The sequence below is a fragment of the Dendrobium catenatum genome, unplaced genomic scaffold, assembly GCF_001605985.2.
Source record: "Dendrobium catenatum unplaced genomic scaffold, ASM160598v2 fragScaff_scaffold_1220, whole genome shotgun sequence".
Lineage (NCBI taxonomy): Eukaryota > Viridiplantae > Streptophyta > Magnoliopsida > Asparagales > Orchidaceae > Dendrobium > Dendrobium catenatum.
Window position 1 is genome coordinate 10,711,938 of NW_021319682.1, and position 21,109 is coordinate 10,733,046.

The 21,109-nt window shown below is 34.6% G+C and overlaps 3 protein-coding genes across 3 annotated transcripts; all 3 read right to left on the reverse strand.

Moving 5' to 3' along the window:
- Positions 1-644: 644 nt before the first annotated feature.
- Positions 645-1,139, reverse strand: LOC110100391 (ethylene-responsive transcription factor ERF026-like). Its single transcript, XM_020827870.1, has one exon. The coding sequence runs from the start codon at positions 1,137-1,139 to the stop codon at positions 645-647; it is 495 nt and encodes a 164-aa protein (XP_020683529.1).
- Positions 1,140-4,693: 3,554 nt separating this feature from the next.
- On the reverse strand, positions 4,694-5,056 carry LOC110100390 (ethylene-responsive transcription factor ERF026-like). Its single transcript, XM_020827869.1, has one exon. The coding sequence runs from the start codon at positions 5,054-5,056 to the stop codon at positions 4,694-4,696; it is 363 nt and encodes a 120-aa protein (XP_020683528.1).
- Positions 5,057-5,876: 820 nt separating this feature from the next.
- LOC110100389 (ethylene-responsive transcription factor ERF036-like) lies at positions 5,877-8,076 on the reverse strand. Its single transcript, XM_020827868.2, has 2 exons — positions 7,698-8,076; positions 5,877-6,187 (listed from the first exon to the last, which is right to left on the reverse strand). The coding sequence occupies exons 1-2, from the start codon at positions 8,074-8,076 to the stop codon at positions 5,877-5,879; spliced, it is 690 nt and encodes a 229-aa protein (XP_020683527.1).
- Between the last annotated feature and the right edge of the window lie 13,033 nt (positions 8,077-21,109).

A 21,109-nucleotide genomic window follows, 5' to 3' on the forward strand; every position in this document is an offset into this window, starting at 1 on the left:
CAAACTCTAATTTTTGCAAACTTATAGTCAAATTAAGCGTCTCGACGAGATCTGAACACAAATAATCCTAAACCCATGGCCTAAAGTGTATTTAAAAGCTTTAAAATATTAATTAGATGATCAAATGATCTCCAAATTTATCATGTTCATTGTCGAATCGAGCAGTTTGACAAGATAAATCCAAAATGCTTAAGAATGTCTAATTCCGACATCATTAGAGCATCTCCAGCCAAATGACATTCACTCGTTTGCAGCTCCCGCAAGTTTCCACCCAAACAGAAAATGGAAATGCATTTTTATGTTTTTTATTGTGTGTGAACAATGCAATGTTGCATCGCACTATTCATAGCAACACATTTTTTTTAGTTCATTAAAATTAATTCAATGGGGAAATTGCATAACGAAATTGCAAAATGATAGAGGATTAATAAATAAGAATTGGTTTTAAGATGTAATATTGGATAAGAATAAATGAAAATCTTGTTCATACTTATCTCAAAATAAATCCAACAAATTTAAATTTAATTTAATGAAATATTTGATGAGAGTACCCTAAGCTAATTTTCTAAAGGATAGTCTAAAATGCCACTACCATATTTACTCATCAAAATTCCATAAATTATTATCTCTAAGACCTCTAGCGGCTAATCATATGGAGGGCCAAATCTTGGTGGACTCACCATCAACCCTTCTGCCATCTCAATCAACAATTGTGGCATATTGAATAGTTCATCCTCATCCACATACTCAGTTATCTCCTGCGATGGCACCTCATATGCATCCACGACCTCAGGCCTCGCAATGAACTGCTTTGCTGATGCCGCTGCTGCTGCTATTGCTGCTCGAATATCAACAATTGAAGTTGATTTTGGCACTGGAAGGGATTGTATTACATCAGGAAAGTTAAGCCATGCCCTATCCCCGTTGATCGCTAGCTCAGCCACATCATGAGCAATGGCTGCCATTTCTGGTGTGAAATATGTACCAAACCATATGCTTTTAGAGTCATGAAATCTGTAGACTCTTGCTGCCCATTTGCCTCCTCGTAAGACGATGCCGCGAAAATGAGATGGTGGAACTCTGGGTTGGGCGTTGGATGAAGCAATTTGTACTTGGAAAGAGAGAGTGGAGTCGGCCATTTAAGACTTGGAAGGTTATTTTTTATGTTGAAATGATAAACACAAAGAAGAGTATAAATAAGATTATAAATCTTACTCTATTTCACTCAACTACTGAATATATATAGAATTCATAAAATTCAAATCTAAGAAAATATAGAGATTTGATAACCTACTATAGTAAAAAAGCTCATGCTAGAAAATATAGAATACTTATAATAGCTTCCTATGATTAAGCCTAAAATATTCGACTTATATGGACATTTAAAATCCTCCTCCATTTTGGTCCAATACTATCCCTAAAGTTGGAATTGTAATTGAAATGTCAAGAATGCCCAACTTACAAAGCATAGGATAATAAGCATAACCATCAAATATTTATGATATTAAATGTATTAAGAATCTTAAATAATTACCATTATATATATCTTCATTATAGATGACATACTCTTTTATTTTGTTTCTTTTTTTGTCATTTCCTCTTGTATATATAGAAATGTTTATATTAGCATGTTCAATTAATTAAAGATATAGTTATTATTATGAATATCATAGGATAAGCATCAACATATCAAACCCACAAAGATTTCTTATTTATAAAAAAAAATTGAAATGATTTTTATAAATATTTTTGTCATGTTATTATTAGTATCAAAAAAATTTCGAGTGAAAAAGAAATTTTATGAGAGATTAGCACTCCAAGGGATTTGTATAAGTTGAAAGTTGAGATTTAACAAAAGTCTAATGTTCAGCCACCATGTAGTCCTTATATAGGAACAATTTTGGAGAAAAAAATGTTTTTGGAGATGTATATTAGTTTTTCTTTGGGAATCATGAATTTTTTTCATTCTATAGTACTAAAAACGTGAATGATTTCAAATGATTAGGTTTCTTATGATTTAATATGTCGAATTTGGCGAAGACATTTTAAAATTGGCAGTAGAAAAAACCATTAGTTGTGAGGAAGAAGAAATCTTAGGATTTGTTTTGGACAATTCTTTCAATATTTTGCTTTTTCAAATATTAACCATAATTTTCTTTAACTATTACTTTTTTCATTGGTTTTAAAAAATTTCTATGATAGAAAGCTCCTTTTTGCAACTGTTATAGCTAAGTTTATAAAGTACTGCAGCAATCCCATTCAATTCAAGGAAAATTTTTATGGCATAATTGAAATATTAATTATAGGCTAACTCGACTGTCATCATCGAATGTCCGCCTTGATGTTGTTGCAAGACCACCGACCATTATTGTCAGGCTATGATCCCTGTACCATAGTTTTAAAATTTGTATTTGCTAGTTCGACTACGAACTGACCTGATAGTCGACATATCCAATTCTAAAAACTTGTTTTGCATCAAAATCAGATTGAACCAAGAAGGATCAGTTGTTCAACCAGTGAACCATCGTCCTAACTTTTTTTTAAAGTTGTCGTTCAAGTATTTCTTATTTAAACATTTAAATGAATTAATTTGATAAATTAAATATTAAATATAATATATAATAACTTTTAGATGAGTATTAAATGCAGATAATTATTATTTATCATAAAATACCATGAAAACATTCTCACATGGCCCCAACATTTTATGTGAGTTCCTATCATGTGCAAAAGCAAAAACTAAACAACATGTACTAAAACTTTTCAAGTGATGTGAGACTAAGGCTTCGTTTGGGATGATTTTTTTATTGCTTTCTAAAGCAGCTTTTAAAGTTTCCAAGTTTTGTACCGTCTCGAGCAACATAATTATGATTAGTTTTTATTTGTTATTACTAACCACGTCATTTCTATATTGGACGTTTCATTTCTATTTTTGTATATTTTATTGTCCGATTTTTATTGTGCAACGAATGAACTTTATGTTTATTTTTAAACTATTTGGTGAATGCTTAGTAAAATATTGTGATCAAATATGTTATTACATACATGTAGCATGTGTTTATATTCAGTGTTTGAATTTGAATATGATATGAGCATATTATTTATGCAGGTTTATTGTGTTATAAAATAAATGTGAGGGAGTACTTTTTTTTTTACAGGTTTCTGACGAAATATTTGCCATAAACGAAGATACGGCGAAATTGTATCGTATTTCTGACGAAAAAGTTCTAGCGGTGTGTACGCCAGTATTTCTGGCGATAGGTTTCCACTAGAATTTTTGGTGGCCACCAGGAAGAGTGCTTCACAAAAAAAAAAAGAATATTGTTGTTTTCACCGAAATTCTGTCGAGAATTCCATCGATAAATCCGCTGGAAATATCTCCGATTAAAAAATTTTGTCAAAACAAAGTTTTCGATGCTTGTTTTACCGTCAACTAAATTTCTGCCAGAAATTCATCATAAATTCACATTTTTTTTGCTGAATTACTCATTTTCTAGCGGATCTGGGCCATCGGTTATGTTGGTTTTTCCTATAGTGTCAAGAATAATTTGTGATTAACATATGAATCCTACAATGCTCCATATGAAAATTCCTACAATTACTCATATTGCATGCATGTCAATCCAATTATGATATTCATATTAAATAAAATAAAAATATTTTAAATCACGCTCATTAAAGGAGTGAAACTCACTTCCTTTAATATAAATCTTTGGGTTTATACTTGTTTCATTTAAATTAAACATATAAAGTGGCACTCCTTCCATTTAAAATAAATCCATGACACTTTTTCCTTGCCATTTTGGGAACATATATAGCTGGGGTGATGAACTTTAATAAGAGGAGGAGAATATGGCCTCTTTAATGACGATGGGAAAAAAATTATCGACCTATGCAGTGAAAGAGAGGAAGCCATAAAAACCTGAATAGGAAAAAGTGCCATTGACAAGTGATAGTTACTGAGGCTTAGACAGTGCACGCAACCGAAAAAGTGGAGAGCGGGAAGACCACAACAAGTGCGACAATGGAGCTAGTGGCTTGGGTTGATGCTTGTTGTGCTTAGCAGTTGGGTTACTTTGAGAGCAAAAGAGGATCTCAAAAGAACCATGCCCAAATATTTTACAATTAATGTGATTGTATCCAATGTGTTTTATATATTTGCTTGCATGCAGTTCGTATGTTATATGTGAATACACGAAAATGGTTGCATTGAAGTCTGCAAAAGAAGCTCAAGCACAGATTGTAATTCGTTGTTGTGAACATAAAAATGAGTGATTATAATTAAAAAAAATATATAAGAGTTTCCATACAGAATTAACTTTGTTTTTGAGATTTAGCCAAAAAGTTCTGAGGAAAGAATAAGTAGCCTCTTTGTTTTTGAGATTTACACATTCAAGATGGAGAGTAAGAATAATTAATTCACGTGAATAAAAGCATTTTCCTATTCAACCCAACCCGAGCAAGAAGACTTGGACTTCATTAAAATTAATTTAGTGGGGAAATTGAAAAATGAAAGAAGATTAATAAATAAGAATTGGTTTTAATATAGAATATGAAATATGAATAAATAAAAATCTTGATTATACTTATCTCAAAATAAATCCAACAATTTTAAATTATGTCTAATGAAATATTTGATGACAATATCCCAATCTAATTTTCTTAATGATAGCTCCAAATGCCACTATCCTTTTTACTCATCAAATTTCCATAAGTTATTATCTTCTAAGACTTCTAGCGGCTCATCATACTCTGGAGGGCCAACTCTTGGTGGACTCACCATTAACCCCTCTGCCATCTCGATCAACAATTGTGGCATATTGAATAGTTCATCCTCATCAAAATACTCAGCTATCTCCTGCGATGACACCTCAGATGCACCCACAACCTCAGGCCTCACATTGAACTGTTCTGCTGCTGCTTTTGCTGCTGCTCGAATATGAACAATTGAAGTCGATTTTGGCACGGGAAGTGATCCTATTAGATCAGGAAAATTAAGCAACGCTCTGTCCCTGTTGATCGCTAGCTCAGCCACATCATGAGCAATGGCAGCCATTTTTTGTGTGGAATAGGTTCCGACCCTTATGCTTTTAGAGCCATGATGTTTGTAGACATTTGATGCCCATAAGCTCGTCAAAATCGGAGACCGTTTGGTAACTCAAATTGCGGTTTGAACCTTCCAACAGCGCTTTGAACTCTTGATTCGGACTTATTTGGGCTCGGATTGGGTCGATCTTGGTGTTGTTGGGTTCGTATTTCCGAGACGCTCAGTTTGACTGTAAGATCGTTGAAATCGGAGTTCGGATGCTCCCGGATTTAATTTTTGAAGTCTCCAACTAGTTTTTGCCTCGGGATTCGTGCCTGATCAAGCTAATTTTGTGATGATGTATCAATAGTAATAAAACCCATGCAAGAAAATATAGAATACTTATGATAGTTTTCTATGATTAAGCCTAAAATATTCGACTTATATGGACGTTTGAAATCCTCCTATATTTTGGTCCAATACTATCCCTAAAGTTGGAGTTATAATTGAAACGTCAAGAATGCCCAACTGGAAAAGAAAACCATAACAAGCATAACCATCAAGGGGTTTGGAAAAGAGGTTTGCTGATTGGCTCCTCGTGTTACCATATTTATAATATTAAATGTATTAAATATTTATAGCATGAATCTTCAATAATTATCATTATATATATCTTCATTATAGAGGACATTCTCTTTTATTCGGATAATAAATATTTATAGCATGAATCTTCTATTTCTTTTTTTGTCATTTCCTCTTGCATATAAAGAAAAGCTTATATTAGCATGCTTAATTTATTAAAGATGTAGTTATTATTATCAATATCATAGGTAGGGGTGTCAATTTCGGGTCACGGGTCGGATTCGGATCGAATCCGCATCTGACCTGGGTTAAAACGGGCTGATCCTAACCCGACCCGTGTAGATAAATGGGTCGAAAATCCGAACCCAGACCCGACCCAGCAGGTTGCCGGGTTGACCCGACCCGACATGGCGGACGCGATCAAGCTAGAGTGGGCAAGCGCATGAGTGTGCAGGCAGGTGCTTGCGGCGAGCGTGGGTGCGCGCGGGCAGCCTTGGGCATGGAGCACCGGCACTGGCAGGCGTGGCAGGGGGCGCTGGCAGGATTTGTCGCGCGGGCAGGCGGTAATATATGTTTTCCCTATAGTGTCAAAAATAATTTCTGATTAACAAGTGAAACCTATAATGCTCCATATGAAAATTCATTTGTTAAACCTCATTTTCTATGATATAATATATTGCATGTCAATCCAATAATGATATTGATATTAAATAAAATAAAAATATGTTAAATCACACTCATTAAAGGAGTGAAAATCACTTCCTTTAGGATAAATCTATGAGGTTATATAAGTTTCATTTAAAATAAACATATAAAGTGACGCTCTTTCCATTCAAAATAAATCCATGACACTTTTTCCTTGCATTTTGGGAACATAGCTGGTGTAATGAACTTTAACAAAAGGAGGAAAATATGGCCTCTTTAAAGAGGATGGAAAAAATAAAACTAAAAATTATCGACCTATGTAGTGAAAGCGAGGCCATGAAAACCTAAATAAGAAAAAAGTACCATCGATAAGTGACAGTGACTAAGGCTTCGATAATGTAGGCAGCCTAAAAGTTGGGAGCAGTAAGCAACCAACAAGTGCGAGAGTGGAGCTAGTGGCTAGGGTTGATGGTTGGTGTGCTTAGGAGTTGGATTACTTTGAGAGCAAAAGAAGATCTCAAAAGAACTATGCCCAATTTGTATATAAAATCACACTTAATTTATAATGTGGATAAAAATCAAATATTACTTTGTCATGTCAAAATAAAAAAATGTTACTATATATATCTGCAATTTTTTATCCTATCAATTTAATATTTTATAATTAATGTGATTCTATTAAATTTGTTTTATATATTTGCTTGCATGCATTTTGTATGTTATATATGAATAGACGAAAATGAATGCTTTGAAGTCTACAAAGGAAAGCTCAAGCAAAGATTGTAATTCGTTGTTGTGAACATAAAAATGAGTGGATATAATTAAAAAAAAAAATATAAGAGTTTCCATACAGAATTAACTTTTTACGTGATTTTGTCCTTTCGCGTAGTTATATTATGGTTTGAAAGGGTCATATCTTCCAAGTAAATATGCCAAAAAGTTCTGAGGAAAGAATAATTAGCCTCTTTGTTTTTTAGATTTACACATTCAAGAGGGAGAGTAAGAAGAATTAATTCACATGAATAAAAGCATTTTCCTATTCAACCGAACCTGATCAAGAAGGCTTGGACTTCATTAAAATTTATTCAGTGGGGAAATTGCAAAATGAAAGAGGATTAATAAATAAGAATTGGTTTTAATATAGAATATGAAATACGAATAAATGAAAATCTTGATCCTACTTATCCCAAAATAAATCCAACAATTTTAAATTTTATCTAATGAAATATTTGATGAGAATATTCTAAGCTAATTTTCTTAATAATAGCCCCAAATGCTACTATCCTTTATACTCATAAAAAATTTCATAAATTATTATCTTCCAAGACTTATATCGGCTAATCAGACTCTGGAGGGCCAAATATTGGTGGACTCACCCTTAAACCCTCTACCATCTCAATCAAGATCTATGACATATTGAATAGTTCCTCATCCACATACTTACCTATATCTTGTGGTGGCACCTCAGATGCATCCACGACCTCAGGCATTGCACTAAACTGTTTTGTTGCTTCCTCTACAGCTGCTCGAATATCAACAATTGAAATCGATTTTGGCACGGGAAGGGATTGTATTATATCAGGAAAATTAAGCAATGCACTGGCCCCGTTGAATGCTAGCGCAGCTACATCATGAGCAATGGCGGCCATTTCTGGTGTGAAATGGGTACCGATCCATATGTTTTTAGATTCATGCTGATTGTAAGCTTCTGATGTCCATTTTCTTCCTCGTAAGCGGACGCCATAATAATGAAAGGGCGGAACACTGGGCTGGGTGTTGGAGGCAGAGATTTGTACTTGGGAAGGAGGATTTGAGTTGGCCATTTAAAAGTTGGAAGGTTATTTTAGATGTTAAAATGATAAACACAATGAAGGGCATAAATATGATTAAAAATCTTATTCTATTTCATTCAACTACTGAATATATATATAATTCATAAAATTCAAATCTAAGAAAATATAGAGATTTGATAATTTACTATAGTAATAAAGCCCATGTTAAAAAATATATAATACTTATAATAGCTTCCTATTATTAAGCCTAAAATATTCGGCTTATATGGACATTTGAAATCCTCCTCCATTTTGGTCCAATACTATCCCTAAAGTTGGAATTGTAATTGAAATTTCAAGAATGTCCAACTTACAAAGCGTACAATAATAAGCATAACCATCAAATATTTATAATATTAAATGTATTAAGAATCTTAAATAATTACCATTATATATATCTTCATTATAGATGACATATTCTTTTATTTTGTTTCTTTTTTTGTCATTTCCTCTTGTATATATAGAAATGTTTATTTTAGCATGTTCAATTAATTAAATATATAGTTATTATTATGAATATCATAGGATAAGCATCAACAGATCAAACCCACAAGATTTCTTATTTATAAAAAAAAAAAACATTTTGAAATGAATTTTATAAACATTATTATTAGTATCCAATAATTTTCGAGTGAGACAGAAATTTTACCAGATGTTAGCACTCCAAGGGATTTGTATATAACAAGATAAAGATGCTATTTACAGCAAAGTATTAAGGTTCTAAATATATTTCTTTTGCCTTAAAGCGAGCAGCAATGCCTACATTGTTTGAAATTTCTCTAGGCAATACAGGAATAAGGTTGGCAAATAAAGCAAAATTAAATGTTGAGATTTAACAAAACTCTAATGGTTGGTGAAGACATTTTAAAATTGGTAGTAGAAAAAACTATTAGTGAGAGCAATAACAAATCTTAGGATCTGTTTGGGACAATTTTTTTCAATATTTGAGCTTTTTCAAATAGCAATCACAATTTTATTTGATTACTGCTTATTGATTTTTAAAAATTTTTGTGATAGAAAGCTCCTTTTTGCAACCGATATAGCTTAGTTATTTTCTCTACAAAAACTTCACAATTAATGATGTGGGCACCGGTTAGCCTGGCTACTCAGGCGGAACTTGGAGTTGGGAGACAAGCACTACCGAACTGTCCTGACATTTACCCTTTCTGTTTTGCTTTATCAGCTTTACTTTTTAGCATTTTCCCATTATGCTTTCTGACTTTTTAATTTTTCCTAAGTATATGTTTCAGCTAGAGTAGGGATGAGATAGTTTTTACTCTATCAATATTAAGAACCTTTTTACATGTTACTGTTCCATTGATCTTCCCATCGGTTCTTCTTCTTCTTTGCTCAGCCGGTGCATCAACTTTGGTATCAGAGCCAGGTTGCCGGCGACAATGGCGGAAGGTAGCAGCCGACCCAGATCTGACGGAGATCAGAGTTTGGAGGCGTTATGGGAAACGCAAAAACAGACATCCAAGCAATTGGAGGATCTTATCAATAATTTCGCACGCTTCGCCGACAATATGCGGGAAGAAATGCGACAAGTTCGGGTAGCTATTAACCCAGTAGTTCACCCAAACGTTCCGGCAACCTTACCGGTACCGAGGAGGCATCTACGCATGGAACATCCACCACCCAGGGAGCCTGCATTGTATCCGGTGATGTCAGAATCGGGCTCCGAAAAGTTATCGGAGGATAATCGATCCGACGCCGAAGAAGAACTCCATCGTCCCAGAGTGGAGAGGATGCGAAGACAAAGACTACAGAGACAAGAACCCGAAGGTATGCGCATTAAGCTTGATATTCCATTCTTTGAAGGCAGGATGCACATCGAGGATTATCTGGATTGAGAAGCGGCGGTAGAAAATTTCTTTGATTATATGGAAATCCCACCGGTCAAACAAGTGAAGTACGTGGTGTGCCATCTCAAGGGTGGAGCCAGTGCGTGGTGGATGCAAGTAGTACAAAGTAGGCGGCGGGAAGGCAAAGGTCCGGTACTCCACTGGAGCCGCATGAAGCGTCTGTTGCGGCGACACTTCTTACCCACAGACTTTGAACAACTTTTGTATGTGCAGTATCAACAATGCCGCCATGGGCAACGATCCGTCAACGACTACACTGAAGAATTTTACAGGCTAAGTGCCCGCAACAATCTTCTAGAGACAGAGAATCAATTGGTGGTCCTTATCCCAGGCTGTTAATTTCTCCCTCAAGGTGGAATCTCAATTGCAAAGGCCATACTGAACTCCGGCTCCTCGGCGAACTATAGCAGATGGCTTGACCAAACCCTCAAGATCCAATGGTACTTCTGCTAAGGACCATGTTCCAATTCCACCAGTTAATCGCACTCAATCGGGTGTTGACAAAGTGCAGTTTAAACCCCGAAGCGCCGGAGTACGGAAAAAACCCGTATGCCAAACCATCAACATTTAAATGTTTCCGTTGCCTCCAGCTGGGACATAAATCGAATGAATGCCCCACCCGGCATCAGGCTCAGTTTGTAGAAGGCGATGAGGCAGCCGTATCAGAGACAAATGAAGATGAAGCAGATGCTCAATACGAAGTCGTATTGGCAGATGAGGGAGATCCAGTTCTGTGTGTTATGGAGAATATACTGATAGCCTCGAGACAGCCGGTTGATAGTCAGCGGCACAGTCTTTTTCGTTCGAAATGCACAATCAACGAGAAGGTTTGTGGCATGGTGATTGATAGTGGGTGCACCGAGAATATTATCTCTCGGGCGGCAGTTCAAGCTCTTCAACTCAGCCTTACAAAAATTCCGAAATCTTATAAGATCGATTGGATAAAGAAAGGAGTAGAATTCACGGTTGCCGACTTGTGCAAGGTAACATTTTCAATTGGAAAGAGTTACTTGTGCCACATTACGTGTGACGTCCTTGATATGGATATCTACCATTTAATTCTGGGACGGCCATGGCAGTATGACACCGGAGCCATTCATGATGGCCGTGCTAACTCATATACTCTTGAGTGGAAAGGAAAACGACTTAAGCTAGTGCCTGGTAGTCACTCATCTAGTGTTGGGGCGGCGCACAACTTGTTTGCTGCGAGACTCGTGTCGGGTACAACGTTGATGAGATGTCAAGACCCAGCTCATTCACTTTTGGCACTAGTGGTCCACGATCAAGCTGTCACTCCTTATGTAGTAAGTCATCCTCCGAAAATTCAAGGCTTGCTTCAAGACCACGCGGATGTAGCAGCTACGAAATTACCATCCACGCTACCGCCCCTGCGCAGCTTACAACATCAAATTGAATTTGTCCCGGGCGCTGTTTTACCTAACCTACCTCATTACAGAATGAGCCCCAAAGAGCACGCCATCTTAAAACAAATAATTAAAGAATTACTGCAGAAAAATTTCATCCAACCAAGCCTCAGTCCATGTGGAGTTCCGGCCTTGATTGTTCCAAAGAAAGACGGACAGTGGCGACTTTGTATTGACAGCCGACCAATCAACTGCATTACCGTTAAATATCGGTTTCCCATCCCTCGGATCAACGATCTTTTGGACCGGCTCGCTGGCGCCAATATTTTCTCCAAGCTCGATCTGCGTAGTGGGTATCATCAGATTCGTATCCGTCCCGGAGACGAATGGAAGACGACCTTCAAAACAGTGGACGGATTGTTCGAATGGAACGTGATGTCTTTTGGGCTATGCAATGTTCCCTCCACCTTTATGCGGTTAATGCATGACATCCTCAAGCCGTTTCTAGATAAGTGTTGTGTAGTTTATTTTGATGATATTCTTGAATTCAGCACTTCTTTTGCAGAGCATATGTGCCAATTGCGAGCCATACTGGAGATTCTTCGGGACAATCAACTCCTTATTAATGTAAGCAAATGTGAATTTGCAGCTACCGAAGTTCACTTCCTGGGCTTCGTTCTAACCCCGGAGGGAGTTCACATAGCTCCACAAAAAGTTTCGGCCATCAGCAATTGGCCAACACCCACGACTATCTCGAAAGTTAGGAGCTTCCATGGGCTAGCTAATTATTACAGGCAATTCATTCGTGGTTTCGGGGAACTCACAACCCCACTGACTGATTGTTTGAAGGCTTCAAAATTTGTGTGGGGAAAACTGCAACAGCAGAGCTTTGATGAGATCAAAGAAGCTCTCAGCACCGCTCCCGTACTAGTAGTTCCTGATTTTAACAAACCATTACAGGTTGAAACCGATGCGTCGGCAGTAGGGGTCGGAGAGATTCTATCACAAGATGGAAGACCTGTGGAGTATTTCAGTGAAAAACTGAGTGGACCACGTCAGAATTGGTCAGCTTATGAACAAAAACTCTACGCTGTGGTTCGTGCACTTAAGCAGTGGGAACATTATCTTCTCCATCGAGACTTCATTTTATGCAGCGACAATCAAACTCTACAGTATATTAACAGTCAAAAGAGTATCAATCGAATGCATGCAAGATGGGTGGTGTTCTTTCAACTGTTTAGTTTTGTAATTAAGCACAAGGCAGGTAAAAGCAATCGGGTAGCTAATGCCTTGAGCAGACGCTCTGCTCTGCTCGTCCGCCTCCAGAACGGAGCTTACTGGACTCCAATCCCTTCATGAATTATATGAGACGGACAGAGTCTTTTCGGTGATTTGGGAGGCCTGTAAAACGGGCAAGTCGACGCAAGACTACTCCCTACAACAAGGATTTCTTTTTAAAGGAAACAACTTATGTGTTCTTGATTCCTTTTGGCGTCTCCAATTGATCAAAGAATTACATTGTGGTGGGCTGGCCGCTCATATGGGAAGGTATAAAACTTTAGAGCTGCTACAGATGAGGTTTTATTGACCTCATTTACGCCGTGATGTTCTGCGGTTCGTTGAGAAGTGTTTCGTCTGTCAAAGATCTAAGGGAACCGCCTAAAACACCGGACTCTATTTACCTCTGCCCATCCCTGATTCTATATGGGAAGATTTATCCCTTGATTTTGTCATGGGGCTACCCCGCATGAAGAGAGGTTCAGATTCTATTATGGTGGTCGTAGACCGATTTTCTAAAATGGCGCACTTCATCCCTTGTAAGAAGACATTCGATGCGGTTAACATCACCTACCTCTTCTTCAAAGAAATTGTCCTGCTTCACGGAGTGCCACGCAGTTTGATGTCCGACCGTGACGTGAAATTTGTAAGTCATTTTTGGAGGGAATTATGGAAGAAGCTTAACACGGACATCAAACTCAGCTCTGTGTATCACCCGCAGACGGACGGGCAGACTGAAGTAGTGAACCGCATGCTCGGCAACATGTTGAGATGCTTAGTGCAAGACAATCACAAGAAATGGGAAGAGTTGTTAAGCCATGCGGAATTTGCAGACAATGCTACCTCCAATCGGTCGACTGGGCTTTGCCCATTCCAGGTAGTTTACACTAAAATTCCCAACCAATTGGTTGATATTGCTATCCTACCGAAGGGCTATAGGTCTCTAGCTAGCAAAACATTGGTTGAAGCTCAGGACACTCTCCGAACTGTTAAGCAAAATCTCCAAAAGTCCAATGAAAAATACAAACAAAACGTGGATGCCCACCGCAGGTTCAAGACGTTTAACGTCGGGGATTTGGTAATGATTCGAATGCGTCGTGAACGTTATCCACAAGGAGCATACTCTAAGCTGTGTCCAAGGAAAATGGGACCTTTTTCCGATTCTGAACAAAATCAATGACAATGCATATGTGATTGATTTACCACCAGAGGTTCGCACTTCTTCTACTTTCAATGTAACAGACTTATACAGTTACTTTCCTCCGGACAACGAGGCCCCTATCACAGCTTCGTCGGAGTCGAGCTTCTCGGAGCCGGGGGAGAGCTGATGTGGGCACCGGTTAGCCTGGCTACTCAGGCGGAACTTGGAGTTGGGAGACAAGCACTACCGAACTGTCCCTGACATTTACCCTTTCTGTTTTGCTTTATCAGATTTACTTTTTAGCATTTTCCCATTATGCTTTCTGCCTTTTTAATTTTTCCTAAGTATATGTTTTAACTAGAGTAGGGATGAGATAGTTTTTACTCTATCAATATTAAGAACCTTTTTAAAATCTTGTAGCCATCCCATTCAATTCAAGGCAAAATTTTATGATATAATTGAAATATTAATTATAGGTGAGTGTTGCTCTGTGTTAAGAGAATAAATTTTTAGTTTAGATGCTAATAATATCTCAATTATAACTTCATGTTACAAAAGTAAAAATACATAAAATGGTTAATATTATATATAGTAAGTGTTAGAACAAAATTTTAAAGAATAATCTGTTAATTAAAAATTTTAGATAAATTTTGTTATCTAAGAATTAGAAATTTATCTGAAAAAAAAATTGTTCAGGATATTCAAATATCAATTTTAGAAAGGTTGTATTTAATTTAACATTGAGTACAATAAAAAATTATACATAACGACACCAATCTCGAAATAAATCAATGAGTTCAAAGCATATCTCTACCAAAATTGTATCATGATTGATACATCACAAAAATGAGCCTTCATCTGGTACGAATCTCACATTTGGTTTGGAAACATTCAAAGTTAAATTCGTGACCATCCCAACTCCGATTTTTGCAAACTTATAGTTGAATTGAATGTCTCAACGAGATAAATCCAACGACCCCAGAAAAGGTCCAATCCAAGCACAAATGGGCCTGAACCTTTTTAGATGACCAAATGATATCCAAATTTAACATGTTTATTATCGATTCGAGTGGCTAGATGAGACAAATCGACCATGCTTAATAAGGTTTAATTCCAATGTCTTTTGGACACTTAAATGCTAAATAAATGATCTATAATTGAGCACTCCATATTTGTTTTGAATTGTGAGAAATAAAGAATCTTGTAGCATGTAGCAAGTCTATAAACATGCTTATTATTGTATTCACATTAGGGATGATGCTGCTTTCCTGAATGTTAAGATGATTGTTTAGACGCATGAAGCAAAGTAAAACAAATAAAAATGATATTTTGAATGTTTATCACTTGTTATTTTTCCTCTAAACTTACCAAATTATAGATACAGTGAATTCAGGATAATGGCTCTGCTAAGCAAACTTCGCAGAAAATAGCATAAAAATGATCATAAAACGTGATTTTAATTTAATGGCTAAATAATGTTTTTAGTATTATCACAAATAAAATGTGTGATAGATAAAAAGGGATTGATTTTGTCTCATAAGATATATATATATATATATATATAAGCTGTGAAAATAATAACAGGAAATATCTATTTTTATGAATTCTACAAAAGCGTGTTAGGAGATCATTATAGTAATAATATTGTACAGAATAATTCATAAGAACTAAAATGATGTACTGAATAAGTAATAGATATTAATAAACAAACAAATAATAATAAAGAACTAAAATTTTTGCAAAATATGTTATTCACAAAATCACTAGTTTTGAAACACATTTTCTAATTCTAATATATGTACTCTCTTACAAACTCTACTCCAATCCTTCTACTCTATCTCTTCTCCCTTACCCTCTTTTTCCTCTCTAACATCCTCAGTGGTTCATGTTCTCCATCTGCAGGTGTTGGTGGTCATAAGGCTAGCTATCATTGAAAAACATATCCATAATATGTTGATGCTCGGCCGTATAACTTCTACTTGACTATGGTGTTTCACAATTATAGTAGTGACTAAACTCTTCACTAACTCTTGTATGCCATGTGGTTGTTATGGCATACTAATAGCTATATATGATGGCTATGTACATAATACACTACCATGAAACGCAACTCCATACAATATATTTTTCTTAAATATCCCAACAGCTTGTGATCTCTAATCAATATTTGCTCATTGGGAGGAGGCTCCATATGTATAAGAATGACCTCTTTTAATCGCATAAATTCATCCTACACAATATTAATATTAGGAGTGACTTTAATAAAATAAATATTGATAATATATTAAAAGTATTTATAATATTAACAATATTACACTTATAAATATCCGTTTAGATATCAAATTAAATTTTATAATAATCATGATTCTTATAATGATCTCATTAAAATAAATTTATCCTATGATTGTAAATGAATTTATTTATATCATTGGAAAAAAAAATAGCACTAACAAAAATCCCGATCTATGTCCATTGGGGTCTTATCTTTCCCTGAAACATATAACCATACAAAATGAGTTAACATCCCAGCTGGTTATATGGAACCTACATGTTTATTCAATACATGGAAATGGACTAATAGGCATGCTATCAATTAGAAATTTGAACACTGATAGGAAATGAATAAGCAATTTTTGTATGCTACTCACGTCAATGTATTATATGCAGTGCAATCATAAACATATAAATTTACATATACAATGGAAGCATGATTAAAATTATCATTGTTATATTATATGTCCTGGGACAGCATATTATTTTTGAATCTGTTCAATGACAAATATTATGCGTGATGGAGTTCATATAATATAAATGATCATACATTATGTGTTCTAATTAATATGGTATTTTAAGATCATATGCTCATGAACATCAATATATCATAGAAACAATACTTCATATCATGTGTTATAAGAAACAACTCATGTTATTATAATTAACAATATATATTCACATGTATCTTATCATAAGGCACTCACTATATACAGACTAATATCATATCATATTAGTAAGAATAGTCATCACGAATAATAGTGAATCATAATATGAATCATAATAGTTAGCTCATATCATTATATATAATAGAACATCATTAATATATTATATTCTTCAGGCAAAATAGACTATATAATCGTGTCAAGTGTGGTGTTTTTATATTATAATATCATATCCCATACAATATCATACCATAATAATGAAAATAGTTAGGTGAAAGAGTGTAAGTGAGTTAGGTCGACACATGAGCCAAATTTGGCTTGGCTTGATAAATGGCTCATGAGCCAAACTTGATGAGCTAATGAACCAAGCTTGAGCCAACCCTGACTTAACTTGCTAGCTCCCAAACTGGACCATTTAAAAAATATTAATATAAAATCAACTTGAAATTAATTAGCTTCCAAGATTTTATGTGCAAAGTTGTTAAAAATATTTAAAAAATATATCTCACTTTATTTAGATAATTGATTCTTTATTATTTATTTAATTTCTCATTCTTTTTACTATTTTGTTATAATAATTGTGTGAATCATTATCATTTTCTCTCTTTCATAATAAATGAGTTGGCTTATGTGTCAGCCCAAACTCAATTAATATTAATTAATCAAGCTTAGGCTTAAGAATAAATGACTCGAGTTTGACACAACTCGTTTACACTCCTATTAACCTCATTTTTGTATGAGGTTAACTAAGGCAAATTCAAATTCAATCCAAACTCAAATTGAAATCAAATCCCAAATCCCTTCAGTTCGTAGTCACCTAATAGCTACCATTTGCTCCTACTCTATCATTAACAATCACCTAAATGATTGCCAATGATATGAGTAAATCAAATTTAATCAACCTAATACAAAATAAAAACAAAATCCAAAAGTCAAGGCCAAGATCCCTTATCTCATAACCTTCTTTGGGTGAGAAAGAAATTTTACAAGAGTTTAGCACTCCAAGAGATTTGTAAATAACAAATATAAATATTGATAAATATTTTTAGATAATTATAACTACTAAAAAGTGGAATCATCTCATTGAGTTAAGAACAATACACGACGAAGAGATATAACCATCACATATTGTAATTTTGAGAAAAAAGAACAATTGATTCAGATTAAATATATTTTAAAAAAATGGGAGATTGAATGGCAGATTTGTAACTAAAGATGCTAATCATAGAAAAGTATTAAGGTTTTAAATATAGTGCTTTTGCTTTAAAGCAAGTAGCAATGCTTAAATTGAGGAATAAGGTTGGCAAAGAAAGAAAAATTAAATGTTGAGATTTATAGAAGTCTAATGTTCAACCACCACGTAGTCCTTATTATCAAGGAACAATTCTGGTAGGTATGTGCCTATTGGAAACCACAAGGAAAAGATGTTTTTGTAGATGTATATTAGGTATGTGCCTTTCCCAACCATAGTTCTCTAATTACCATTATCTAATTATGGTCCTCGACCATCGTTGCCCCATGATCGTCTTCTAACCACCATTGTTCAACTACAATCCTCCTGTGGTCTTATTTGGGAGAATTATATCATTTAATCTTCTCATTTATTTCATGCACATTTCTTCTATTTTGTTCACTAATTATATATATATATATATATATATTACAATATAACAATATTTTTTATCATCAAAATATATACTCATACATTTCTCCCAAAAGAAACATATACAATAGCCATAATTAAAAACTATCTCTTGCATTCATTTATCCCTTATGCATTCATGACTACAAAATTGAAAAAAAAAAAATGCCTTTCACCAACAAACTCTATATCAATCTCACTACCCTAGGTCCTTACCCTTCTCTAAAATCATGTAAATCACATAATAAGCTAACAACCTAGTAGGTAACCAGAATGTATGACTATAATTAATGAACAAAATAGAAGAAATGTGCATGAAATAGAAGTAATATGCATGTAATCATTTAGATCGATTATATGAGTATGAACGCGTGACATGCATTATGAACATTATCAATCCATATAATAAATAACACATTATATAAACAATAACAATATCCATCTCATGATCATGCCAATTTGTTTAGAACAGATATATTGATCACTTATTAAAAGTCTAAGGGTGAAAGTAAACTAGATCATGAGATGTGTCATTTTTTTTCAAATTTAAGGGATGAAAATCACATAACTCAAAATCACTAAAAATAAGTATATGGAAAATGTTGCATAATGCCATCAGAATAATTTCCATAACTGGAAGGACAAACAAAAATGAGCCGAGATGGATTTTCTCTCTCTTCTTTATCAGGAAAATGTCGTTGTGTTCACCAACATAGCGTTGCACTCCTAATAGAATTTTTAGAAATTCAAGCAATTCAATTTGCTTCTATTGGGTCATTAACAGATCATTAATAAACTATTAACTTAATGAACATAAGAGTTATCACACTTTCACCCATCATCTCTAAACTTTGGTTTCCTAACCACCATTTCCTTGCTATGGTCCTATGAACATCATCACTTGACCACGTTTCTCTGATCAATGTCTCTTAATTACACTTCTCTGACCACTATGACACAACTACAGTCCTCTGACCACCGTCCCCTGAATATACTTCCCCAACCATGCATCATTGGTTGACTATGATATCCTAATCACTTTCTCCTCATTATGGTTCTCTAACTATCAATGCTCAACTATAGCCCACCAATCACCATGGTCAAATTGTAGTCCTCTGAACACCATTGCTAAAATATAGTCATCCACTCACAACCATCTAAATATGATTCTCTGACCACAGTGGCTCTATTACAATCTTCTGACCACTATCGCCTGACTACACCAAATACCACTAATTTTTTCAACCAACATCACCAGTATTGTCCATATATGACATTATTTATAAGGCAGATGCATGCTATTAACACTATTTTGACTTCCATTGTCAATACCAAGTTTCATACAAGACTTCATAGTTTCTAGTTTCCTCTCAATAGTGAACCAATCATACAATAAATGATCGCTTAAAGATAAGCTCTCATGCCAAAATTAATGAATTTTTCAACTTCCATCACATAATATGTTTTATATAATTTATGTATTCTATATTATCTCAATACATTTCATAGTTAAGAGGAAGAGCATCATTTGCAACTAATAATTTATAATAATTTAGTCATTTTAACTAGGTTATGCCTCATGGTTTTTCATTTTTTTGTTTGTTCATGTAAAACTTTAATATAACTTGTAATTTTTTTTAGTATCACTTGTAATTATTATTTAACTATGCGTATATTAGGGTTGTCAATATTTGACATGACCCAAAAACCTAACCCAAAAATTATGGGATTTGGTCAACTTGTTTGAAAAATGGGTCTTGTTCGGGTCAACTTTGTTTGATAATATTTCAAGCATAATTGTAATCAAGCAAGTCATTTCATATAATATTTTTCTTTTCTTCTAATGCAAACTGACTGATCATGATCCCTCTCAAAATTTCATATAAACTTTAGAAGTTTCACAATATACTTTCAAGTGAGTTTTAAATTCTATATACAATCCCCAATTAGATTTTTATTCTTAAAGTATGGCCACAATCATAATCTCAAAAGGGTAGTAACAGTCTATAGATATAGAAATTTTCACCTTTGATTTGAGATACATATAGAATTTGTCCCCTCCTAATCAATGTATAATTTATCATAGGGAGATTCAATTAATTGAACTCCTTTATACATGTTCATGTTATAATAACTGATTCAGTAGGTTCAAATGAACCAATCCTAGTAGCAGGCGGGTGAACCAAGGCGAAGTAGGAATGAGGGGGCGAGCAGCAGGTGAACTGAACATAGGTGTGAACACTTTTAACAGGTTCAAAACGTGGGATTGAGTGGAGAATCGTGTGTGAGAGTGTAAAGTAGAAACTCCTCATGAGAAATAACTCTGATTCATTCACTCCAATGAAATCAAACATGTGTGAGAAGCTTTAGCCAAGAGATATTGTACTGAGAGGAAGAAGGAGAATGAAGATAAGTTTGTGCATTTTGTTTATTTTAGTGTAAACTATTTCTGTATTTAAATCTAAGTAAATGGGTTTATGTTTCAATTTAGCACAGAGGAAGAATTTTGGAAGAGAAAAAGGAAGAATTTGGGTTGAAAATTTCTTCTTTCTAAGTGATTTTGATTTCCTATTTTATTTTCTATTCAAATTTAGGGAGTAACATATATATAATTTTATTCCTTGATGGAAATCAACAGTATGTTATTTTTCAATAGGAAGAAAATTCAAACATGAAGAAATCTAGTGGGTGAAAGTCTCATTTCAACAAGGAAAAATAAAAGATTTGATTTATTGAGGTAATTAAATTTAATTACTTTCAACTATATTAGAAATTATTAGTAGATTCTGTAATCATAA